This window comes from Zychaea mexicana, assembly GCF_025766255.1.
Source record: "Zychaea mexicana strain RSA 1403 chromosome Unknown BDB00scaffold_47, whole genome shotgun sequence".
NCBI lineage: Eukaryota > Fungi > Mucoromycota > Mucoromycetes > Mucorales > Lichtheimiaceae > Zychaea > Zychaea mexicana.
In genome coordinates, this window is record NW_026516710.1 from 272,118 (window position 1) to 289,769 (window position 17,652).

Below are 17,652 nucleotides of genomic sequence, written 5' to 3' on the forward strand. Positions count from 1 at the left end.
ATTTTGACAGCTCCGCTGTGACTATAAACTTATACTGTCAATTAATACTAGAGAGCAAATGATCTGACTAGGTCTTTGCAGTGGTGGTCCTCATAGTAACGCGTTAAAAAGACAAAAATATGCATGTATCGCTAATCTTTCCTTGCAAACGGAAACGATCTGCCACACGCCCTTCCTAAGATACATACATGTATAGTCCTACATAACAACGTATGTAGTAATCATAACAATCTGCACATATGCACATCGACACTACCAGACATTGCGTGACAAAGACGCATATCCTCTCTGTGTAGCACTACCACAGCATGAAGTTTTCCATGCAAATAATAAGTGACCTTCTTCACAACGCGCCGCGCGACCTGCGCCAATCGAAAACAAACGAAGAAACAAAACAAAAACATTCCGCCTTTTCTACCCTCAGCCTTTTTTTTTTTTTTTGGCTTGACAAGAAGTTCGCGTTCTGCACCTCATTTAACATGACATCCGATACCGTGAGGTGCGTATTGCCACACCCGTTTATTATACAAAACAGTAATTTCTCAGACTGAATAACGTTCGTTTGACAAAAAAAAAACTAGTCATTATGAACTCAAGAGAAAACAACTCATTGAAGAGAATCAAAAGTTACTTCAGGAACTGGGCCTGACAGGACCTGACAATGCCAACCTGGCTTCGGCTGAAATGAAACAATTCAAGGTTCGAGTCCAACACATTGGCAAAGGAACGACACTATTTTTTTTTTTTTCGTTATAATCTCACAGTTATTTTCGTTGTCTAGTCCGATACCCCTACACCACGTAAAAAACCGAGAAATGCTTATAGAGCACCAAAACCTGCAATACAACAACCTACGCGTTTATCGAAAAGACTGAAAGGAGAACAGCCAGATGATACAGTACGTACTGTTGGGAAAAAAAAGGCGCGATATGTGCTCTCTTCCCCTCTGCTTAACGTCAGTACTTTTCTCAGGTAGACCTCGAAGCAATTCTGGATCAAAATGACAAGATGCGTCAAGTCAACGTCGATCCAATCATATCAGCGAGAAAGAAAGAAGAGGAATCATATGCTCCTGACAGTGTCTCTGCACCTGTAACACTGCGTACGTTATCATCGCTATGTTGCCTACTCTGCTGCTGTTGTGGTCTTTTTTTTTTCGCTATACTCAAAAACGGGCACATTAGTTTCCATAGGCACAACCATCTGGGAACTTGGAAGTTTAAAGACGGGCAAAGGCAGATCCCAATACTGGAGTGGGCGTGGTGTAAGTATCTTTACTCTTCCTTTCCCCCAAAAAAGAACAAACTATGGGATACTAATCTTTCTTTCTGCGGATAAACGCACCTAGTGCCGGTATAAGCATCCCTACCCTATTGGATTTAAAGCAACCAAATCTCATTTCGGAAACGATTACACCATGACAATCGAGGAAGGGAAGCCGAACGAAGGACCTGTGTTCAAAGTATATGTCAATTCATCCAAAACAGTATTTACTGGAGGGACGCCGACAGCACCATGGACAGACGCGTGCAAAAAGAGCAAATCTCAGGGAACGCGAGTGAGTGGACCATTGGTAAGTTTATTTTCTTAGTAAAGGAGGGAAGGGGTCGTCAGTTGATAGTGTATGGTTAAAAGGGACAAAAGAGTGGGAGAGTAATCAATTTACAAAACATAATATAGTTTTATGGGTTTTCGGATATCATTACAATGCGCATTATCGAGAGCATGGAAGGTTATAAACTGGCATCCAAGCCGGAGGAGGAAGAGGGATGTAGTGTAGAAGAATAAGAAAAAGTGTCAAGCAATCTTGTGCATTGTTTCGAGGCTTTCAAAGTGTGCACGCGCCGCTGCAATGTTCATTTGCGTTGCTGCAGGTGCTGTTGTCGAATATGTGGTGCGGAAGGGGCATACTCAAGACGATTAGCTTTATTAGTTCTTTCTAGTCTGTAAATACTAACCAATATATATATATATATATATATATATATATAAACTTACTTATATCCGGGTCAGATATGATGATCATTACACATGTACTGCGCGTCAGGATGTCGATGAATGCTGTAAACGAACTTCCTCTTATCATCATACTTTTCGAATGCGATTGTTGCCTGATATGTTTATATGCGGTTAATAACATGACTCTTGTTTTTGTTGGGATCGTATACGTGTAATGTAAGCTTATATTACCTCGCGCTCAGATTAAACTGCTTGATTATAGTGCTTAGTTTTTCAAAACGACGGATATCTGGATGATGGACGGTGGCTGCATTGGCTATTACCAAGAAGGTAGTGCGTTCAAATAACACGACTTCATCTGCGCCGCAGATGCTACAAAAGTTTCTTAGATTCTTTTCCAGTGCCACAACGTTGGGTATCATACAATGGATAATCTGCGCCCAAGCCTAGCCCAGATAAACATATGCAGTTAGTGCCACTAAGTAGTATGTTTCATACTCTGAATGATGTGCTTACAGCGTATAAGGTCTCATCCCATATAGATGTCTGGAACGCCTGGATTTTGATGGGCTCGGAACGTACTTGAAGCTCCTTCGTATGTCCTAGGAAAACCTGATTATTACGATTTTTTTGTAAGACAAAATCATATACATCAAATGATCTGAACCGGTTCAGCCGCCACAACCTTAAAAGGCTTCTACACTAATCCATGTTATATACAAAGGCAGCAATGGCAGTTGTAAAGTGTTGCCAATCAATTATACTATACCTTATCGCGCCCCTCTTCCTGTATCAGATCCATTTTGTGTAAAAGACAAAACACCTTGGCGTTGGGTGAATACGTCAAGATGTACTCGAGACACGTCTGGTAAAAGTGAATGTCCTTGTCCAGCTCGGCACTGATCACGTCAAACACATAGACAAGTACTTCGACGTTTTTGAATATGTGATGATTGGGCGTGGCAAAGTAATTATTGAAATACACGTCTTGTCTAATTGGATTCATGGCCCCGCGACAGCACATATTAGCGTTTGGCTTCTTTTTCCCTTTTCAAATCCTTCTCTTGTTCTTTACCCTCCACAGTCCCACAGGTTGAGCGACATTGTCCCGAGAAACTGGACCTCTGAACTTTCAATGCTGACTACCCTGCCCATTCAGTGTTTGTCTTCTTTAATATAGGACGTTCTTTTCTCACTTGTTCGCTTTCTCTCGTGTTTTTCTTTTGACATTTACCAGTGGGCCCTAATTCTCGAGTTTTACGGGCGACATTGTTCTGGAAAATGATGGAGCGCATTGAGGTCTTGCCTGCACCTCCTTTCCCCATAAGCAGTACCTAACATATTTTAAGGGTATGTAAGGGTTGATACAAAGTCCGTGTTAATTGACGTCCCCTTCCCACACCCTCCCGCCCCACAACTCCACGCCACGGAAACCCACCACTGGATAGACTGACCTTCTTCATGATTTGGCTCGTTATCTACTTTGATATGTATTTCCTTTTTCAGAGCCAGGATACGGTCAAAGTGAGAGAAAGAAGAAAGAAAGAGGAAAGAGAACAACAGAGAAAGGCTTTGTCTTGTTAAGAAAGGGCATTTGGCCTACAAAACTGTCGACGAAAAACTTCAAGCACATGCTCTTCCGCGTGACCCCAAAGCGGAGTATGCCACTTGGTAGAGCTGTGTTCATGTTTAGTGGGGAGGCAGCTGTCGTATGGCTGTAATGAAGGTGTTGTGTACGTGCCTCACACACACACACACACACTAGCAACAATAGCAATAACAACAGTGAATCGTGGGCGTATTGGGTTCCGTACAGACAGACATCATGGACGCATATGCTGATAATGGTACTATTATGCATCATGCAGCATTAAGCCTCTCAAGACACACACACAGCAGCACCAACAACAACTAGTTGGCTCAAAGCGAGTCAAATCTTCTACTCCTGTACAGTAGTCCTGAGCCTGCGACTGCACAAATCATCAGCGAACCATGTATATTCTGTGGATCATCATCAGCTGACAGCTTGGATTAAAGTGCCGCCCTTCTTCTTTGTCGCCCAGCAACATGAGCAGTTATTTGGTTGCCATCTATACCCTACGTGTCAGTTAAAAAGCCTTGTACATGGGTGACATTCAATAGTTTGAGCAAATAAGAACCTTTCTAACTCTTTTATTTCATCGTTTTTACTATGCGCTTGCAGAAGATTCTTCCGCTAAGTTCCATAAAAGGAAATGTCGTGACTCTCAAACTCAGTTATCGCTTTGATTAAGACAGGTGGGAGGGGGCGAACCTATTTCCCACTTTCTATTGTTAGTGGTTGTAGTTAGTAGTATTGCGTATAAGTGATGGCACAGCAGATCGAACGAAATCAAGAAGCCACTGTATATATCGGCAATCTCGACGAACGATGCACAGATTCTTTGGTATGGGAATTAATGTTACAAGCCGGCCCTGTGGGTAAGTTCTTTTTTTTATTGTTTCTCTCAGTCTTTTTAAATGTGTAAAACAGGAAGCAGACTAATCAGAGAAATGAATCCTCTTCCTTTCTTTATCTATTTCTCCGTCTGAAAATTATTAGTCAACGTACATTTACCTAAGGATCGTGTCACACAAACGCATCAAGGTTATGGGTTTTGTGAATTTATGACTGAAGAAGACGCCGATTATGCAATCCGAATCATGAATCAGATCCGACTCTACGGCAAACCCATACGTGTCAATAAGGTAAACGAGCAAAGAATTGAAGAGAGTGAAGCACATGTATTTATAATTATCGAAAACAAAACAGGCCACCTCGGATAAAAAGAACTTGGACGTGGGCGCGACACTCTTTATTGGCAATCTCGATCCAGACGTTGACGAAAAACTCTTGTATGACACATTCAGCGCATTTGGCGTTATTGTACAAACACCCAAAATCGCACGCGATCCCGAAACTGGCAATTTGAAAGGCTTTGGTTTTGTCAGCTTTGATAACTTTGAATCGTCCGATGCCGCTATCGATGCCATGAACAACCAATATTTGATGAACAAGCAAATCACAGTCTCGTACGCGTTTAAAAAGGACGGCAAAGGCGAACGACACGGTTCGGCTGCGGAACGTTTGTTGGCACAACAGGCACGGAAAAACGTACAGTTACCCAATCGCTTATATGCAGGCGGTCCAGCCATGGCTCCAGTGGGCGGTGGTGCTTATGCAGGTCCACCCGGTGCTGCCGCTCCAATGAATATGATGCCGCCACCTCCACCGCCCGGTATGCCGCCGCAGGGTATGGCCTATAGCATGCCGCCGCCCGGTGTTCCTGGAGGTTACGGTGTCCCACCATCAGGCTCATACGGTCAACAACCACAAATGGGAGGATATCCACAATACGGTCAACAGGCATGGCAGTAAAAAGAAAAACCATACAACATACGAAAAAAAAGTTATACGAAACATAATAAAAATGTAACGCAAAAAAAAAAAAAGAAAGGAAAAGAAAAGAAGAAAGGAAGTGCAAGTAATGTAATTTAATGTTTTTTATGTTTCGTGTACCAATCGTATAAGTCGTTGGGATATGGGTGCATTCATGGATTTTATAATTTCGCGCAGTTGGCTTGCAAGCTCAGGGGACTTGACGAATCCGGCTCGAATGTGATGTCTATATGATAATCATCGTTAGTAAATGCAACAGCATTTTAAGTAAGAGGCATCGATTGCTTACAAAAAGTCGAATGTTTGTTCCAGAGCTTGTGTAGACCATCCATCTTTCATATCCATCAGCATAGTTATCTGCTTCACCATATGCATTAACTCGATCAAAAACTGGTGTATGGGAGGTGTGGTGGATTAGAATAATTATCCGTTTTTTTGATTCTGCCATCTATTCTTATCATACATGTAGGTCTTACCTCTGCGTCAGTATTATTATTATCGAGCTTTTCGATCCGGTGTAAAGCAGGTCCAAGCAAAAAGCATACGTAAAGAAGCTGAACATCGGTTTTCAGAATATCCGGAGTTTGTCGTAACGAGCGCAAATACTCAAGGAAGACAGGGAAGATATCCAGGCTTGAATAATGTAATAGGCTGTGGAAAAACGCCAGAAAACAGTTTGGCGTATTGGTGCTATAGTTATGCATGTTGTATGTGTAGTCGTTAAAAACGTATGGATGGACCATTGCCTTTCTTAATCTCGAACTCATGGAATCTCGTAATACGGCTGTAGAAATCAAATCGGGAAGGGATTGTGACATGAAGTATTTGCCATTGGTTCGTTTTGGCATACCACATCGAATCTAGAATATGTTGTTTTCGATATGAGCAAGCCGATTATAAAAAAGACGCCTTGTTTCTTCACTCAGAAGTAACAAAAGAAACACTTACCAATCGACATGGTTCGGATACTTCCAGTAGGCAAGGATCATGCATGATCAAGTTGCTGAGTTCTTCCCAGATGGGTCGTACAAAGTGCCCTGCTGGTAATGAAGCAAGCAACAATCCGGTGGCATGGATCGTCAGTGCCGACACACCCACTTGATGCGCCCCGCGCTGTAATACCAAGTCCAGAATATATTTGATGGTCATGGACGGAGGAACAGGTGTCAGGATAATTTCGAGCATAGCAATAGTAATGCCTTGCACAGCAGGACTGCCAATTTCACGGAAATGGCGTTCCGGTAGTTTGGGATCAGATTTTGGTGCGCATTTTTTTGGATTTAGACCTATTCGAACAATCATTACGAAATGGGTGGTAAGTCACCCCACCCGCGCGCCAATACGTTGTTAGTCATTTGCAAAAATCAGGTACCACAGCCGAGTATATCACTTACTGTTGGTGAGTTTGTGTATGACACGTTCATAATATCCAGCATTAAAGACGTCTCCATCAAGATCATCGTTTTGTGCATAGGCCACTGCCTCCGGTGCAACATCGTATTGTTTGAAATCTAGCAAAATTTTCCCAGCTATCAGCCCTTCCACCTTTGGCTTTTTTTGTTCCTTACTTCTGTTAATTTCGCTAGACCAATTTACTTACCGAGCAGGCGCACAATGCGCTTGCATACGCGAGGGTCGCTTAGGGTATCGTTCGGGTAATAGTACAGTAATAAATTGCAGACATAGGATAATGGGCTGTTGTGGTAATAAAAGAGTTGTCCATATCGATCCAATATTTGCAGCAAAAGGTCGGTTTGCGCATACTCAATCAATCGAGCAATCAGCACTTCCAAAAAGGGTACAAAGTCGCTCACAATGCTAGTGTAATACACTGGCATCTGCGGCTGCAACGGTGGATCGAGAACTGGCTGTTGCGTGTTTTGTTGGGCAACAGCAAAAGCCTCGTATTCGTGGTACTCGGGATACTCGGTCAAATATTGCATCAGCTTCTCGTGGAAATCTTCCTCTGTCCAGTATCGGTGGCTGAACCCTAGTGATAACCATTTATCGACACGCTTCTTGAATTCGGGCGATTCGAGAAGCAAGTATTGCACATAGCGGAATGCTTTTGTTGTCCTTTCTGGTGTCCCGCTTCCCTTTCCCAATGCTGATATGATGTTTGTAAAGTTGACCCATTGGTACTTCCAGATCATGGTATCCAAGAGTTTAAATGGCTATGACAAAAGGCATTCAGCATGAAGTATGTTAAAGATATATGTTTTTAGCAACTTACCAATTCTGGAGAAGCAGAAGAATAATCCACTTTCAAAATATAGTCCACCAAATCAACTGCATGAGTGTCAACTCTTGCAGGCAGCACCAACAAAAGTAGTTTGCGGACGGCTAAGCATCGATTCAAAATAGTAAGTGTAAATCTGAACGAACAAAGGAAATCAGGCATCTCATCTTCCTATAGTAGCAACCAAACTTACATGACATTTCAAATACGTCAATCGAGTTCCGCATCACAGCGATAGTCCATATGATACAGAGCAAACTTGCTTGATTTTCTGCTTTGGAAAAGGTCTGTATCATCATTTGCTCATGATCTTTTGATCCCTGCAGCAAGTATGAGAGCAAGAATTTGTTGTTCATCACTTGTTGCTTGAGATTCATTGGATTAATTGCAGGTCGCGCAGGGATACGCTGGTTTGGAGATTGAGGATCCGTATAAAACTTTTTGACAGCATCAGGGAAATATTTGATGGATTCAGGTGACCAATCCAACCTGTATTCAAAAAGGCTGGCCAGTACACGATAGATTTGCTCGGTCTTGATATCTGCTTGACCTCTTTTCAATAGTAATAGAAAGTTAGTTTTTCATTTACAAGGATGAACGACTTTTGTTTTTGTTTCTACCTTGTCTTGATTAAGCGACTGATACTTGTCACCACAGCACGCGCAACTGTTTCTGACTCGGCAAACCAAATTGGCTTTTCGCGGTTAGGATCATCTAATGATCTTAATAGCTTGACATCCATTTGCATACGCTATATTCCGTAGTTTCAAAGTGGGCCCACACTTTGTTTAGTAAACTCGTTATATACAAACAAAACATCCTTGTTCAATTGTTATATTATAGAGATTACTTACAGCCAAATTGAAAACAAATTGTTCCAGTACGCGGTAAATCTGACGGTGTTCAAGATACGAGACTGAATAACGGATATAGTGAAATAGACCTGAAGATATAGAAGAGAACGTATAAAAATGAAGACATAGGTCAAGGATTCGATCTTTTCTTTGGTTGCTGGCTTGGTTGTTCCAACTAAATGTACAATCAAGGTTAGAATGATACGCAAAAAGGAAAAAGGATATTTTAAATAGCGGATGAACCGATAATTCATCATCTGCAACATTGTATGTAACCATCGCATTCTCTCGACCGTTAGAGATTTATCAGGTGTTATTCCGGCTAACTCCTCTTCGTGTCTGGCTTTGTATACTCTGTCACACCGACGAATTCTATCAAATATCTCCTTGATCATCAATTCGGAACTAATTAAAGAACCATTAGTATCTATCCTTTCACAACAAATTACGATGGTAAAGCGAAAAAAAAAAGAAAAAGAAAGGAGATATTTTACGAGCAAGGCGCACTGTAAAGAAGCTTGTATGCAGCGTCAATGACTTTGGGAGACACAGATGTAATTTGCATTTGTGTGCCTCGTTGAGTGTTTGACTGATAGCGTGGACCGTCATCTAGCAGCATCATTTTGTACATCAACTGAAGTAATCTGGTAAAATCATCATCATAAAATAAAAGGATCGGGATTTAATGTTTGATATATGACGCATACACATATAAAAACATGTCATAATACAACAAGTTACTTACTTGTGCTTTGCAGCGACACCGATAAGATCTAGAATCTTGTAACTGACCGAGCCACCTTTGGCATAGGTTGATTCCGGATTTCCGGCAGTCGCTATTTCTGGATTGGTTGGAACAAGATACACATACAATGTGAATGGTAGTGCATCCCGACGAGTTTGACTATGCACTGCAATTTTGGTGATTTCTTGGATATCCAGATTATGAAATAAGCTCGGATCGGTGACATTGCCTATTATTTTCAGCGGTTGTGCGTGGGTTAATAAAGAATTTTACATAGCTCTACGTGTTTTGTATACTTTGGACTTACTGTGATAGTAATCACCAAAGTATGTCATGATCTTGTGACATACAGACGTATATTGTAATGACGAGGCTACACGAGGATGTCTCATTTTGAGGTTCGTGATATCTTTGATAGAGAGACGCTCAAGGTATATCTGAATATGGGACGCATAGAATATTGGACATGACTTTTATCAGAGCAGATACTTTAAAAAGAAATGTAAATCATTGTCACTTACACTGCATTGTAATGCAAGATCCCGGAATGAAAATGCGTCTTCTGATTCTGCCTGGTCTTCGTTATAGAGAGCAACGAGCTTGCCAAATAGCCGTTCATCTCCATTGAAATCCACAGATATCACGTCTTGTGCAACCTTATCAATGACTGGAGAAAGTGCAGTGAAACAAAAGAAGGATTAGTCAAAAGTTAAGCCAAGGTAATCAGTAATGGTTAGCATCAATAAATTTATTCTTGCTCTTAAACTTACAGAAAAGCTGCAACAACAACCATATTAAACCATTATCTTTGCTCAAATGGTATTTTGCGCCTGGTGGGTATTCTTCGCCATTCGGTTGATACACTAGGGCATAGAAATCTTGGAGAATATCTTCATATGTAAAGTACCTATTCGACACTATGTCAATATATTCACAGATCCAAGCGATGAACTGTAAAGAGAACGTACTCGGCTGTGACAAAGCTATAAAGCTGATCTGCTGTTTCATTCATGAGTTCCCACAGATCTAAATACGAAGGGATATTCATTACGGTCTCATCTGCTCCTCCACGACCTTTTTGTGACGACGAATCGTGCCCTTTAAAAGTAATTTGTTAGTATCCCTTTTTCTTTTTTTTATCTCCTCAACTTTTCTTTCAAAGTAATTCATTACCTTGTCTCCTCTCTGCTGTGTTGTGTTGCTGGATACATTGAAGCACATCGCGCACCTTGGCAACCATTGCTTTCCGGATCTGAGTTGTGTCATAACCTGATTGTGTTAGAGAGAGTTCAAGCTGGCGGAACTCGTCCATGGAAGCTCGTTGGAATAACATGTCGCGGAAATGTGTCTCGATATTGGTTGAATTGCCTTCTTTAACAAATTCGATCTATATAACAGAGAATGACGTTATTGTTTTGTCTTAGTAGTACGCTATTTGATATCAATACGTACGAGATCTCCTTTGAACATGTGGAAGCTTGTTCGTGTTGTTAAATCATTGTATTCGTGACGACGACTCAACTGAGAAATCAAAGGCCAGGATGCATCTAAGGTATTTCGTTCAGTTATACTACTTTTTTCCTCCAGATTGAATGAATTTATATTACCTGGAGGCATCATCAAAAAGGCCAAATGCCTTCGTCGTTTTCCCAGTTCATTGATAAACTTTTCCATTGTCCAATGAATACTCTGTGCAAAATGGCCGTGTAAAAAGTCTCCATAAACATCGGGTAACTAATATATGATCCACGCAAATCAGAAGAAAAAGAGACGCGTCAGTACAACTATATACATAACCCTTTTCTTTTGCTAATGGCCAGCAAAATAAAACACACGGGACTTACAGCAACAATGATATCATAATGAGAAACAACACCAGCACCATCACCCATTGGACCGAGTAATAATAAGTTGATCAACTCCTTGCCCTTATTCAAGCAATTCACTTGAGCTGTGGATAAGTTGGCAGGTAACGTGTTAATTTCGCGTAACACGTGCTTGATTATGTTGACAGCCACCATCAGCGTCGGCGATCGTTCAAACATGCGATGATCTTGAGTTATTGATGTGATCATGTACTGCAAGGTCATAAGCCAAATATTATGATTTGCGATAGCTGGTTGCGGATTTGTTGATGTTTGGGCCGAGTTTAAAAAGTGGCCATATAGTTCTGGGAACTGTGCGAGGGAGAGAGTTAGATCATATTTCTACAGTGTTGCCCGCATTGTTGACTCACCGAATATACGACGTCGTAGTAAGAAACGTTGCCGATGGTAGTTCCGGATGAAGTGGACGAAGATAATGCTGCCGATGTTGGAGACTGTTCCATTGGAGATGCTTGTTGACCAGGAGTTTGGGATAATGAAGCAGCAGAAGATAAGGGCTGCGGATCACGGATCAGAAACAAGTCGAGCATCTGCTTTCCTACGCCAAAGCATTTTTTCTGCGCCGCACTCATATTGGTTGCTGGAAGACGGGTCAGTTCGAGTAAGATGTGTTTAATGATACCAAGGATGACGGGTGTTGCAATGCCCGCGTTGTACAAAGCTTGAAGCGAATTGTTACGCAGACAGGATAGCATGAATTGAAGCGTTACGACCCATATCAGCAGTGGCACGTTGTTGCTGCTGTTACTGCTGTTTGCGCCTGTGGACTGGACATTACGTAGTGACAATGTCAGTGTTAGATCTTCAAACAGCTGACCTAGCGGGAACGGTTGCTGTTGTTGAGGGTGATGGTGGAGATGGTGATAGTGAGTCCCTGCTGCTGAATTGGTAAACCCAGATCCTGTTGCTGTTCCTGGCGTTGCTGCTGTTGCTGCATTTGTGTTTGTAACTGCTGCTATCTTTGGCGTGATGGGCTTAATCATGAGCAAGTGGTTCAGAAACGCCAATAAACGGGTTGTTTTTACGAGCGTCAATGGTGGTTCGCGGTATTTAAGCATAATCACTTTCAGTTGTTCAGACTAGTAAAAATACATAAAATATCAGCTTTGGTGTGGTTCTTTTTACTGAACCGTTAACATGTCCTTCTCTCTCTCTCTCTCTCTCTCCCACCCTTATATGATCTCTTTATATATAAACGTTCTAACCATGTTGCCGACCACTGATGCACGTAAAAAGTCGTGTGCCAGAGCATCGTAATCTAAACGACTCGTCTGAAGCAGGTACGCGATCATTGCACTATCGTCCGACGAAAATGGATCGCCACTACCGTTCAAGTCAGGGTGCAACACGCTGACTCTTCGACGCTTTGGTGGTCTTCTGCTAAAATAACTAATATAGTGGCCATTGGGTGGTTAATCAAGATTTTAAACGTTCGGTGACGAACCACGAGAGGATCGTCCATAGTCGTGTCTCCTCCCGCCCTCCACTTGTATATATATACCCGCAGTATTTTCGATTCGTGTCTTCCAAAGGCTAACGTAATAAAAAAAAACTTCAACTTAAGAATCCGTTTCTTATCGTTTTTTCCGTTTTATTTTTTAAATTGGGCTTTACCGTCGAGCCTGGATCTTGAGCATCGGCAAACAACCGCGAAATTACGGTTCTTAGCGATTCCATTGCTTGGGGTAAGAACGAGGTTCTTTTGAAGCAAAGCACCCGGAATTGAATTATTGTATAAAATCAGTTCCGCTCCTCGGCTTTGGCTCGCACCGACCTATAATAATCTCTTCATTTGGTCTCCTAATGACACTTACTAAAGTACTGTTGCTATTTATACAACTAGCTCTTAAAGCGTGCCAGCATTATCATTATTTCAAAAAATTATATGCCTCTACCGATAATTTTGTTAAACTTAATGTATCAGCTTCTTTCACTTACAAAGGAGATAGAATGACAAATAAAGCAGGTCGCAGAAACAAATGAACGAGGCTCTATATACTGTGCGGAAGAGCTTACATGAATGACGCGCTTTTAGCTTGAATATGATAATTAATATAGCTAATGATAGTATACACGAGCTGCTATTGTTTCCACCCATTTATATATAGGCTCCAGATATGATATTTCCCGCCAATTTCGTCCAGCTGATAGTGACGGCAATGGAAACTATGGAATATGTGTTGTAAACAACAAGACATATTTCAGTACCAAATAGATTGCTGATAAAACGAAAATGGTTAGTTTTGCTTGTACATATTGCCTTATGACTCCTTTCACTTTGTGACAACAAAATCACAAGCAATCAACTGCATATTTCTTCTGGTACCTTTGAAGGTTACTGTACGCATTCAAAAGGATTTGCAAAAGCACCTTTGAAGATCATAAAAGTATCACCGGAAGACACAAGAAGGCGATTTGAAGTTTTGGAATCAGGCAATAGCTTACGAAGACATTGCACTTTGCTCAATTCCAACATATTTGACAGATATGATATTGTTTTGTTTGCAATCTTGGATCATACCTGTTGAGAAAATACGAGGCGAACGAAACGCGTATAGTATTTAAGGTTTTGCAGATAGGCGCTAAGAATTCGTCTAACCAAGCTGCGATGGCGCAGACGTTTCTGGCAAAAGGCCTTCAATACATGTCCTGACACTTACTGTATAACGGCTGATGACTGTAATGTTCTGATTTAATATATCTTCAGATGGTCCTTTGCACTAGCAGCAGCCTCGTAATAATGACGAAGTAGCCTGCAAATCTAGAGATTGGTTGTTTCAAGACGAATCGGAGGAACTGGATCTGCTAAACGCGTTACAACTCCAGACAGAATCATCCAGACACAGGCAACTCCGTTATAATTGCCTCGTATTTCCATGGATACGCTTTTCTTTCATTAATAAAAAGGCGATTCCATATTTCTGAATTGTATACATGAATCTTTCTAGATCACCCCTATAAAGATCAATGCTATTTAGTATTTATGCATAGCCGTGTGCGATTTTTTACTATTCCAGCGTGTACGCGTTTTCATGCCTAATATGGAAATGCACTTCCGCGATCGATTTTCTTTGCGATAGGATAATATAAAAGAGACGACGAGTGACACAAACGTTACATACCATTTTATTTCTCTTTTCACCTTTGCTAATAATAATAATGAGCACAGAAGCAGGATCGCGTACAGCACTTGTCCTTGGCGCCACAGGTAAATACAATATATACCAAGCTCTTATTAAAGCTGTTCGTCAGCGTTGTCAGAATATGATGTGCTGAATTGTGACGGAATGCTACTTGGCTTATAGGCGCAGTGGGCAAGCAATTGTTGTTGGATGTTTTAAAGAATGGAAATTACAGCAGAGTGATTACGCTTGGTCGACGACCCGCCCCGCTCGACGACAGTATTCCACAACAGAACTTGGTTTGTATTAGTAGTCTTTATCATTATGGTCAAGAAGTATAGCCGTTGGAAGGTTGATTATGGTTAAGCCAATTACTGATAAGCAACAAAAACATGCTTTCACATATATTCAAACAGGAGCAAAAGACAGTCGACTTTGACAATTTGGAAGCGTCCCGAGCAGAGTTCCGAAACGTCAAGTAAGTGCAGTACTGGTTCAGATACAAATGAGGATCCGCAAGAAGAGAAGAGGAGAAAGAAGGGGTGGAGAGGGCTCATGTGGTTGGTGTATTTATATTTACATGGGACTCACATTCTACTGCATATCAGTGATGTGTACTGCTGTTTGGGCACGACGCGTGCGGACGCAGGAAGTGCCGAGGCGTTCCGACGCATTGATCAAACGTATGTGCTGAACTCTGCAAAGATTATTGCAGAGGAGAACAAGCCGACTACTGCTGCTGCTGCTGCTGCTGAATCATCAACACTGTCGCCCGTGCATTTCCTTTATTGTTCGTCCAAGGTACATTATAAAAAACAATATATCCAAAAGTGGGGATTGGCTGAGTGGTTGGTTGGTTTGGTGACATACAAATCCCCCATCCAGTCTTGATGGTGATGATGACGTGACCTCACTATATGCCTTTTGTAATTATTAAATTCGGGACCTGCTCCTCAGGGCTCCAACAAAAACTCCATGTTCCTCTACCCACAAAGCAAGGGCCAGACGGAAGAAGGCATCATCAAAGCCGGGTTCCAGCGCGTCTCCATCTTCCTCCCAGGCTTTCTCGAGGTGCAAGAGCCCAGGCCACGCTCACGACTTGGTGAACAGGTGCTTGGTGCCATCTTCACGCCCGTCAACCGGTACATGAACCTCCACATGGCCATCCCCACGTCCTCGGTCGGACAAGCCATGCACAAGGTTGCCATGCAGCAACAATCCAAAGCAGTGCCCGCCGATGCTAAGGAAACCAAAGTGGAATACTATAGCAACAAGGACATGGAAGACTTGACCAAGCCATCTGAATAAAAAAAATAAGCTTTTTGCTCTCTACCTCCTACCTTTGGAGAGGAAAAAGAGGGAAGGAAAAGAAAGGTGGGGGGGGTGGGAGTGGGGATCATGAGAATAGGCTAGTGCTCAGGGACCCGCAGGTTCGTTTGGCCTGGTTTGTGGCACTTTAGGGAAGAAAGTGAACACATTCGTGTAAACTATGGCTGAAACGCGCTGTGATTGTTGTTGTTGCTTTGTTGTTTCCCGTAAACGTCTCAAGGATAACAACGCAAAAACGAGTATCAGGTGCTGATGTCATTTTTCTTGTTATAAAGATTGACTGGCAACACTGCTTTCCTTTCTTTCCTTTTACTCCTCACCTTTCTTTTTCCATCCATCCATCCCAACCCATCCAAATTTAGAATGGCTGTAGTACTTACACCGTCGTCCTATCTTACTTTTACTCGTACGTTCTCGAATTCGAAAAGAGACAAGGGAGGGCTTCGAACAACGGGAGAGAGAGAGAGAGAAAGAAAGAAAGAAGCGTTCTATTCTTTCCAAGGAGGAACTTTACTATTAGTGGCGCTGGTCGCTTCTCAACAAAGCTAAACGTACATGCAATACGATAGGACCCTTTGCCCATCCCGTTGCCACGGAGAGCATCTGTATCCAAAACCCGGGCAAGATCCCTGTCACCTTCAAAGTCAAAACCACCGCGCCCAAGCAGTACTGTGTCAAGCCAAACACGGGCAAGATTGAGCCTAATGAACAAGTGGTGGTCCAAGGTAGGACAACTTGCACTTTTCTGCACCTGCTTGTGCTTTGATACCTTTCAGGAACCGTTCGAGTGCTAACTATAAGCTGACTGTCGGACTGGCTGATGCTTGATTGTCAAAAATATGTATCTAGTATTCTTACAGCCAATGAAGGAGAAGTTTGTTGAGGGGTACAAATGCAAGGACAAGTTTCTGATCCAGACAGCCGAAATCAAACCAACTGGTCAACACAACAACAGCAGCAGCGTGAGCATGGCCGAAATGGTAATTATGACCGCAGTAGTAATTAGTTGTAGCTATTATCTAGCAGTAGCAATCATAGCATCCGCAGCTTCTCATCTTGTTGTGCTTGCACACTCTTATTATGTAGTGGCAGCGCATTGAAACGGAAGAAAAGGACAAAATATACCGTCACAAAATCAAATGCGTGGTGTCACCCCCTGGACCCTCCAGGCGACAGTCAGAACCGGTTAAGGACAAGACAGCAAGGCAGCAAGACGAACGAATGCATGTCCTCCGTAGCGACACGGTGGACACATTGCCCATGAAGGATGCGCCGTCATCACCTTCCGCGTCTTCCACTAACACTGCATCGACGACGGAGGAAGAGAACTTGATGCACCAGCAGCACGAAGAACGAGTGGCGGCTGTGCAGGAAGAGAATATTCGGCTGCTCAAGCAGGTTGCCAATGCTCAGGAGTCGATAAAGCAGTTACGCCAAGAACTGATGCTAGCCACCCAAAAGCAGCATGAAGCAGAAGAACGGTGTCGTCAGTACAAGGAGGCGGTGCTACAGGACCTTGCAGAACAAGAGGAGCAGGAAAAACAGCAGCAGCAGCAACAGCAGGAGACGGATATCAGCAGTAGCAATAGCAATGGTACAGGAGAACAACAACAGATGCAGCACATCAAAAGCAGCAACAGCAGCAGTCGTCGTCGTCGTCAGCGTCTAGCATTGATGTTACAAGAGCATCGACCCAGTATCGAAGAGGACGGCCATCCAGTTGCAGTGGCTTGGACGGCTGCTGCACTTACATTTGGCCTTGCATTTTATCTGTTTTGTTGATGAAATATAGTGATTTTTATAGGTTGTAGTATAAAATATTATTGTTGTTGTTATTATTATATATAAAGTTTTCTTTAGTTCCTTATTTTTTGGCGCGCATTCTCCACCTCCCCTCCTTTCTCAATGCGTCCCTTTTTTAAGATGTGGAACTTCCTTCATGTTATGTGTTACCCTGCAGCAGGAAGATCGTAAAGTCGCAAAAAGCTAAGATTGACGACCGCTATTTTAAAGTGAAAGTCACCTGGCTTCGAAATGTCTGGCTACCTTGGCTGTTTTACCCACACACGGACCACCTCTTCCGTTGCTAGGTTTCTGGGT

General features: G+C 42.4%; 6 protein-coding genes across 6 annotated transcripts; 4 read left to right on the forward strand and 2 right to left on the reverse strand.

The window, feature by feature from the left end:
* Positions 1–433: 433 nt before the first annotated feature.
* On the forward strand, positions 434–2,021 carry BDB00DRAFT_976966 (uncharacterized protein). The gene is made up of 7 exons (XM_053129932.1): positions 434–499; positions 582–699; positions 782–898; positions 973–1,102; positions 1,185–1,264; positions 1,349–1,573; positions 1,681–2,021. The coding sequence occupies exons 1-7, from the start codon at positions 480–482 to the stop codon at positions 1,786–1,788; spliced, it is 798 nt and encodes a 265-aa protein (XP_052978755.1). The 5' UTR covers positions 434–479; the 3' UTR covers positions 1,789–2,021.
* BDB00DRAFT_828456 (ras-related GTP-binding protein A-like protein) lies at positions 1,572–3,572 on the reverse strand. Its single transcript, XM_053123855.1, has 8 exons — positions 3,414–3,572; positions 3,194–3,293; positions 3,035–3,101; positions 2,729–2,951; positions 2,476–2,571; positions 2,191–2,405; positions 1,999–2,111; positions 1,572–1,877 (listed from the first exon to the last, which is right to left on the reverse strand). The coding sequence occupies exons 1-8, from the start codon at positions 3,420–3,422 to the stop codon at positions 1,798–1,800; spliced, it is 903 nt and encodes a 300-aa protein (XP_052978756.1). The 5' UTR covers positions 3,423–3,572; the 3' UTR covers positions 1,572–1,797.
* A 489-nt stretch (positions 3,573–4,061) lies between these two features.
* BDB00DRAFT_828457 (uncharacterized protein) lies at positions 4,062–5,427 on the forward strand. Its single transcript, XM_053123856.1, has 3 exons — positions 4,062–4,419; positions 4,541–4,686; positions 4,751–5,427. The coding sequence occupies exons 1-3, from the start codon at positions 4,308–4,310 to the stop codon at positions 5,354–5,356; spliced, it is 864 nt and encodes a 287-aa protein (XP_052978757.1). The 5' UTR covers positions 4,062–4,307; the 3' UTR covers positions 5,357–5,427.
* On the reverse strand, positions 5,418–12,863 carry BDB00DRAFT_828461 (mediator complex subunit 23-domain-containing protein). The gene is made up of 25 exons (XM_053123857.1): positions 12,716–12,863; positions 12,603–12,634; positions 12,307–12,490; positions 11,452–12,180; positions 11,060–11,392; positions 10,823–10,949; positions 10,668–10,762; positions 10,389–10,602; positions 10,184–10,313; positions 9,986–10,122; positions 9,737–9,882; positions 9,523–9,652; positions 9,216–9,444; positions 8,965–9,114; positions 8,696–8,875; positions 8,471–8,579; positions 8,237–8,367; positions 7,810–8,168; positions 7,611–7,720; positions 6,978–7,551; positions 6,772–6,888; positions 6,326–6,663; positions 5,854–6,237; positions 5,667–5,767; positions 5,418–5,603 (listed from the first exon to the last, which is right to left on the reverse strand). The coding sequence occupies exons 1-25, from the start codon at positions 12,776–12,778 to the stop codon at positions 5,483–5,485; spliced, it is 5,223 nt and encodes a 1,740-aa protein (XP_052978758.1). The 5' UTR covers positions 12,779–12,863; the 3' UTR covers positions 5,418–5,482.
* Positions 12,864–14,189: 1,326 nt separating this feature from the next.
* Positions 14,190–15,603, forward strand: BDB00DRAFT_828469 (uncharacterized protein). The gene is made up of 5 exons (XM_053123858.1): positions 14,190–14,309; positions 14,407–14,522; positions 14,640–14,701; positions 14,832–15,024; positions 15,181–15,603. Exons 1-5 carry the CDS (start codon positions 14,261–14,263, stop codon positions 15,529–15,531), a joined length of 771 nt encoding a protein of 256 aa, XP_052978759.1. The 5' UTR covers positions 14,190–14,260; the 3' UTR covers positions 15,532–15,603.
* A 312-nt stretch (positions 15,604–15,915) lies between these two features.
* Positions 15,916–17,334, forward strand: BDB00DRAFT_873412 (PapD-like protein; the record flags this gene model as incomplete). Its single annotated transcript, XM_053127090.1, has 4 exons — positions 15,916–15,958; positions 16,122–16,277; positions 16,402–16,532; positions 16,639–17,334. The coding sequence occupies 4 exons, from the start codon at positions 15,916–15,918 to the stop codon at positions 17,332–17,334; spliced, it is 1,026 nt and encodes a 341-aa protein (XP_052978760.1).
* Positions 17,335–17,652: the final 318 nt, after the last annotated feature.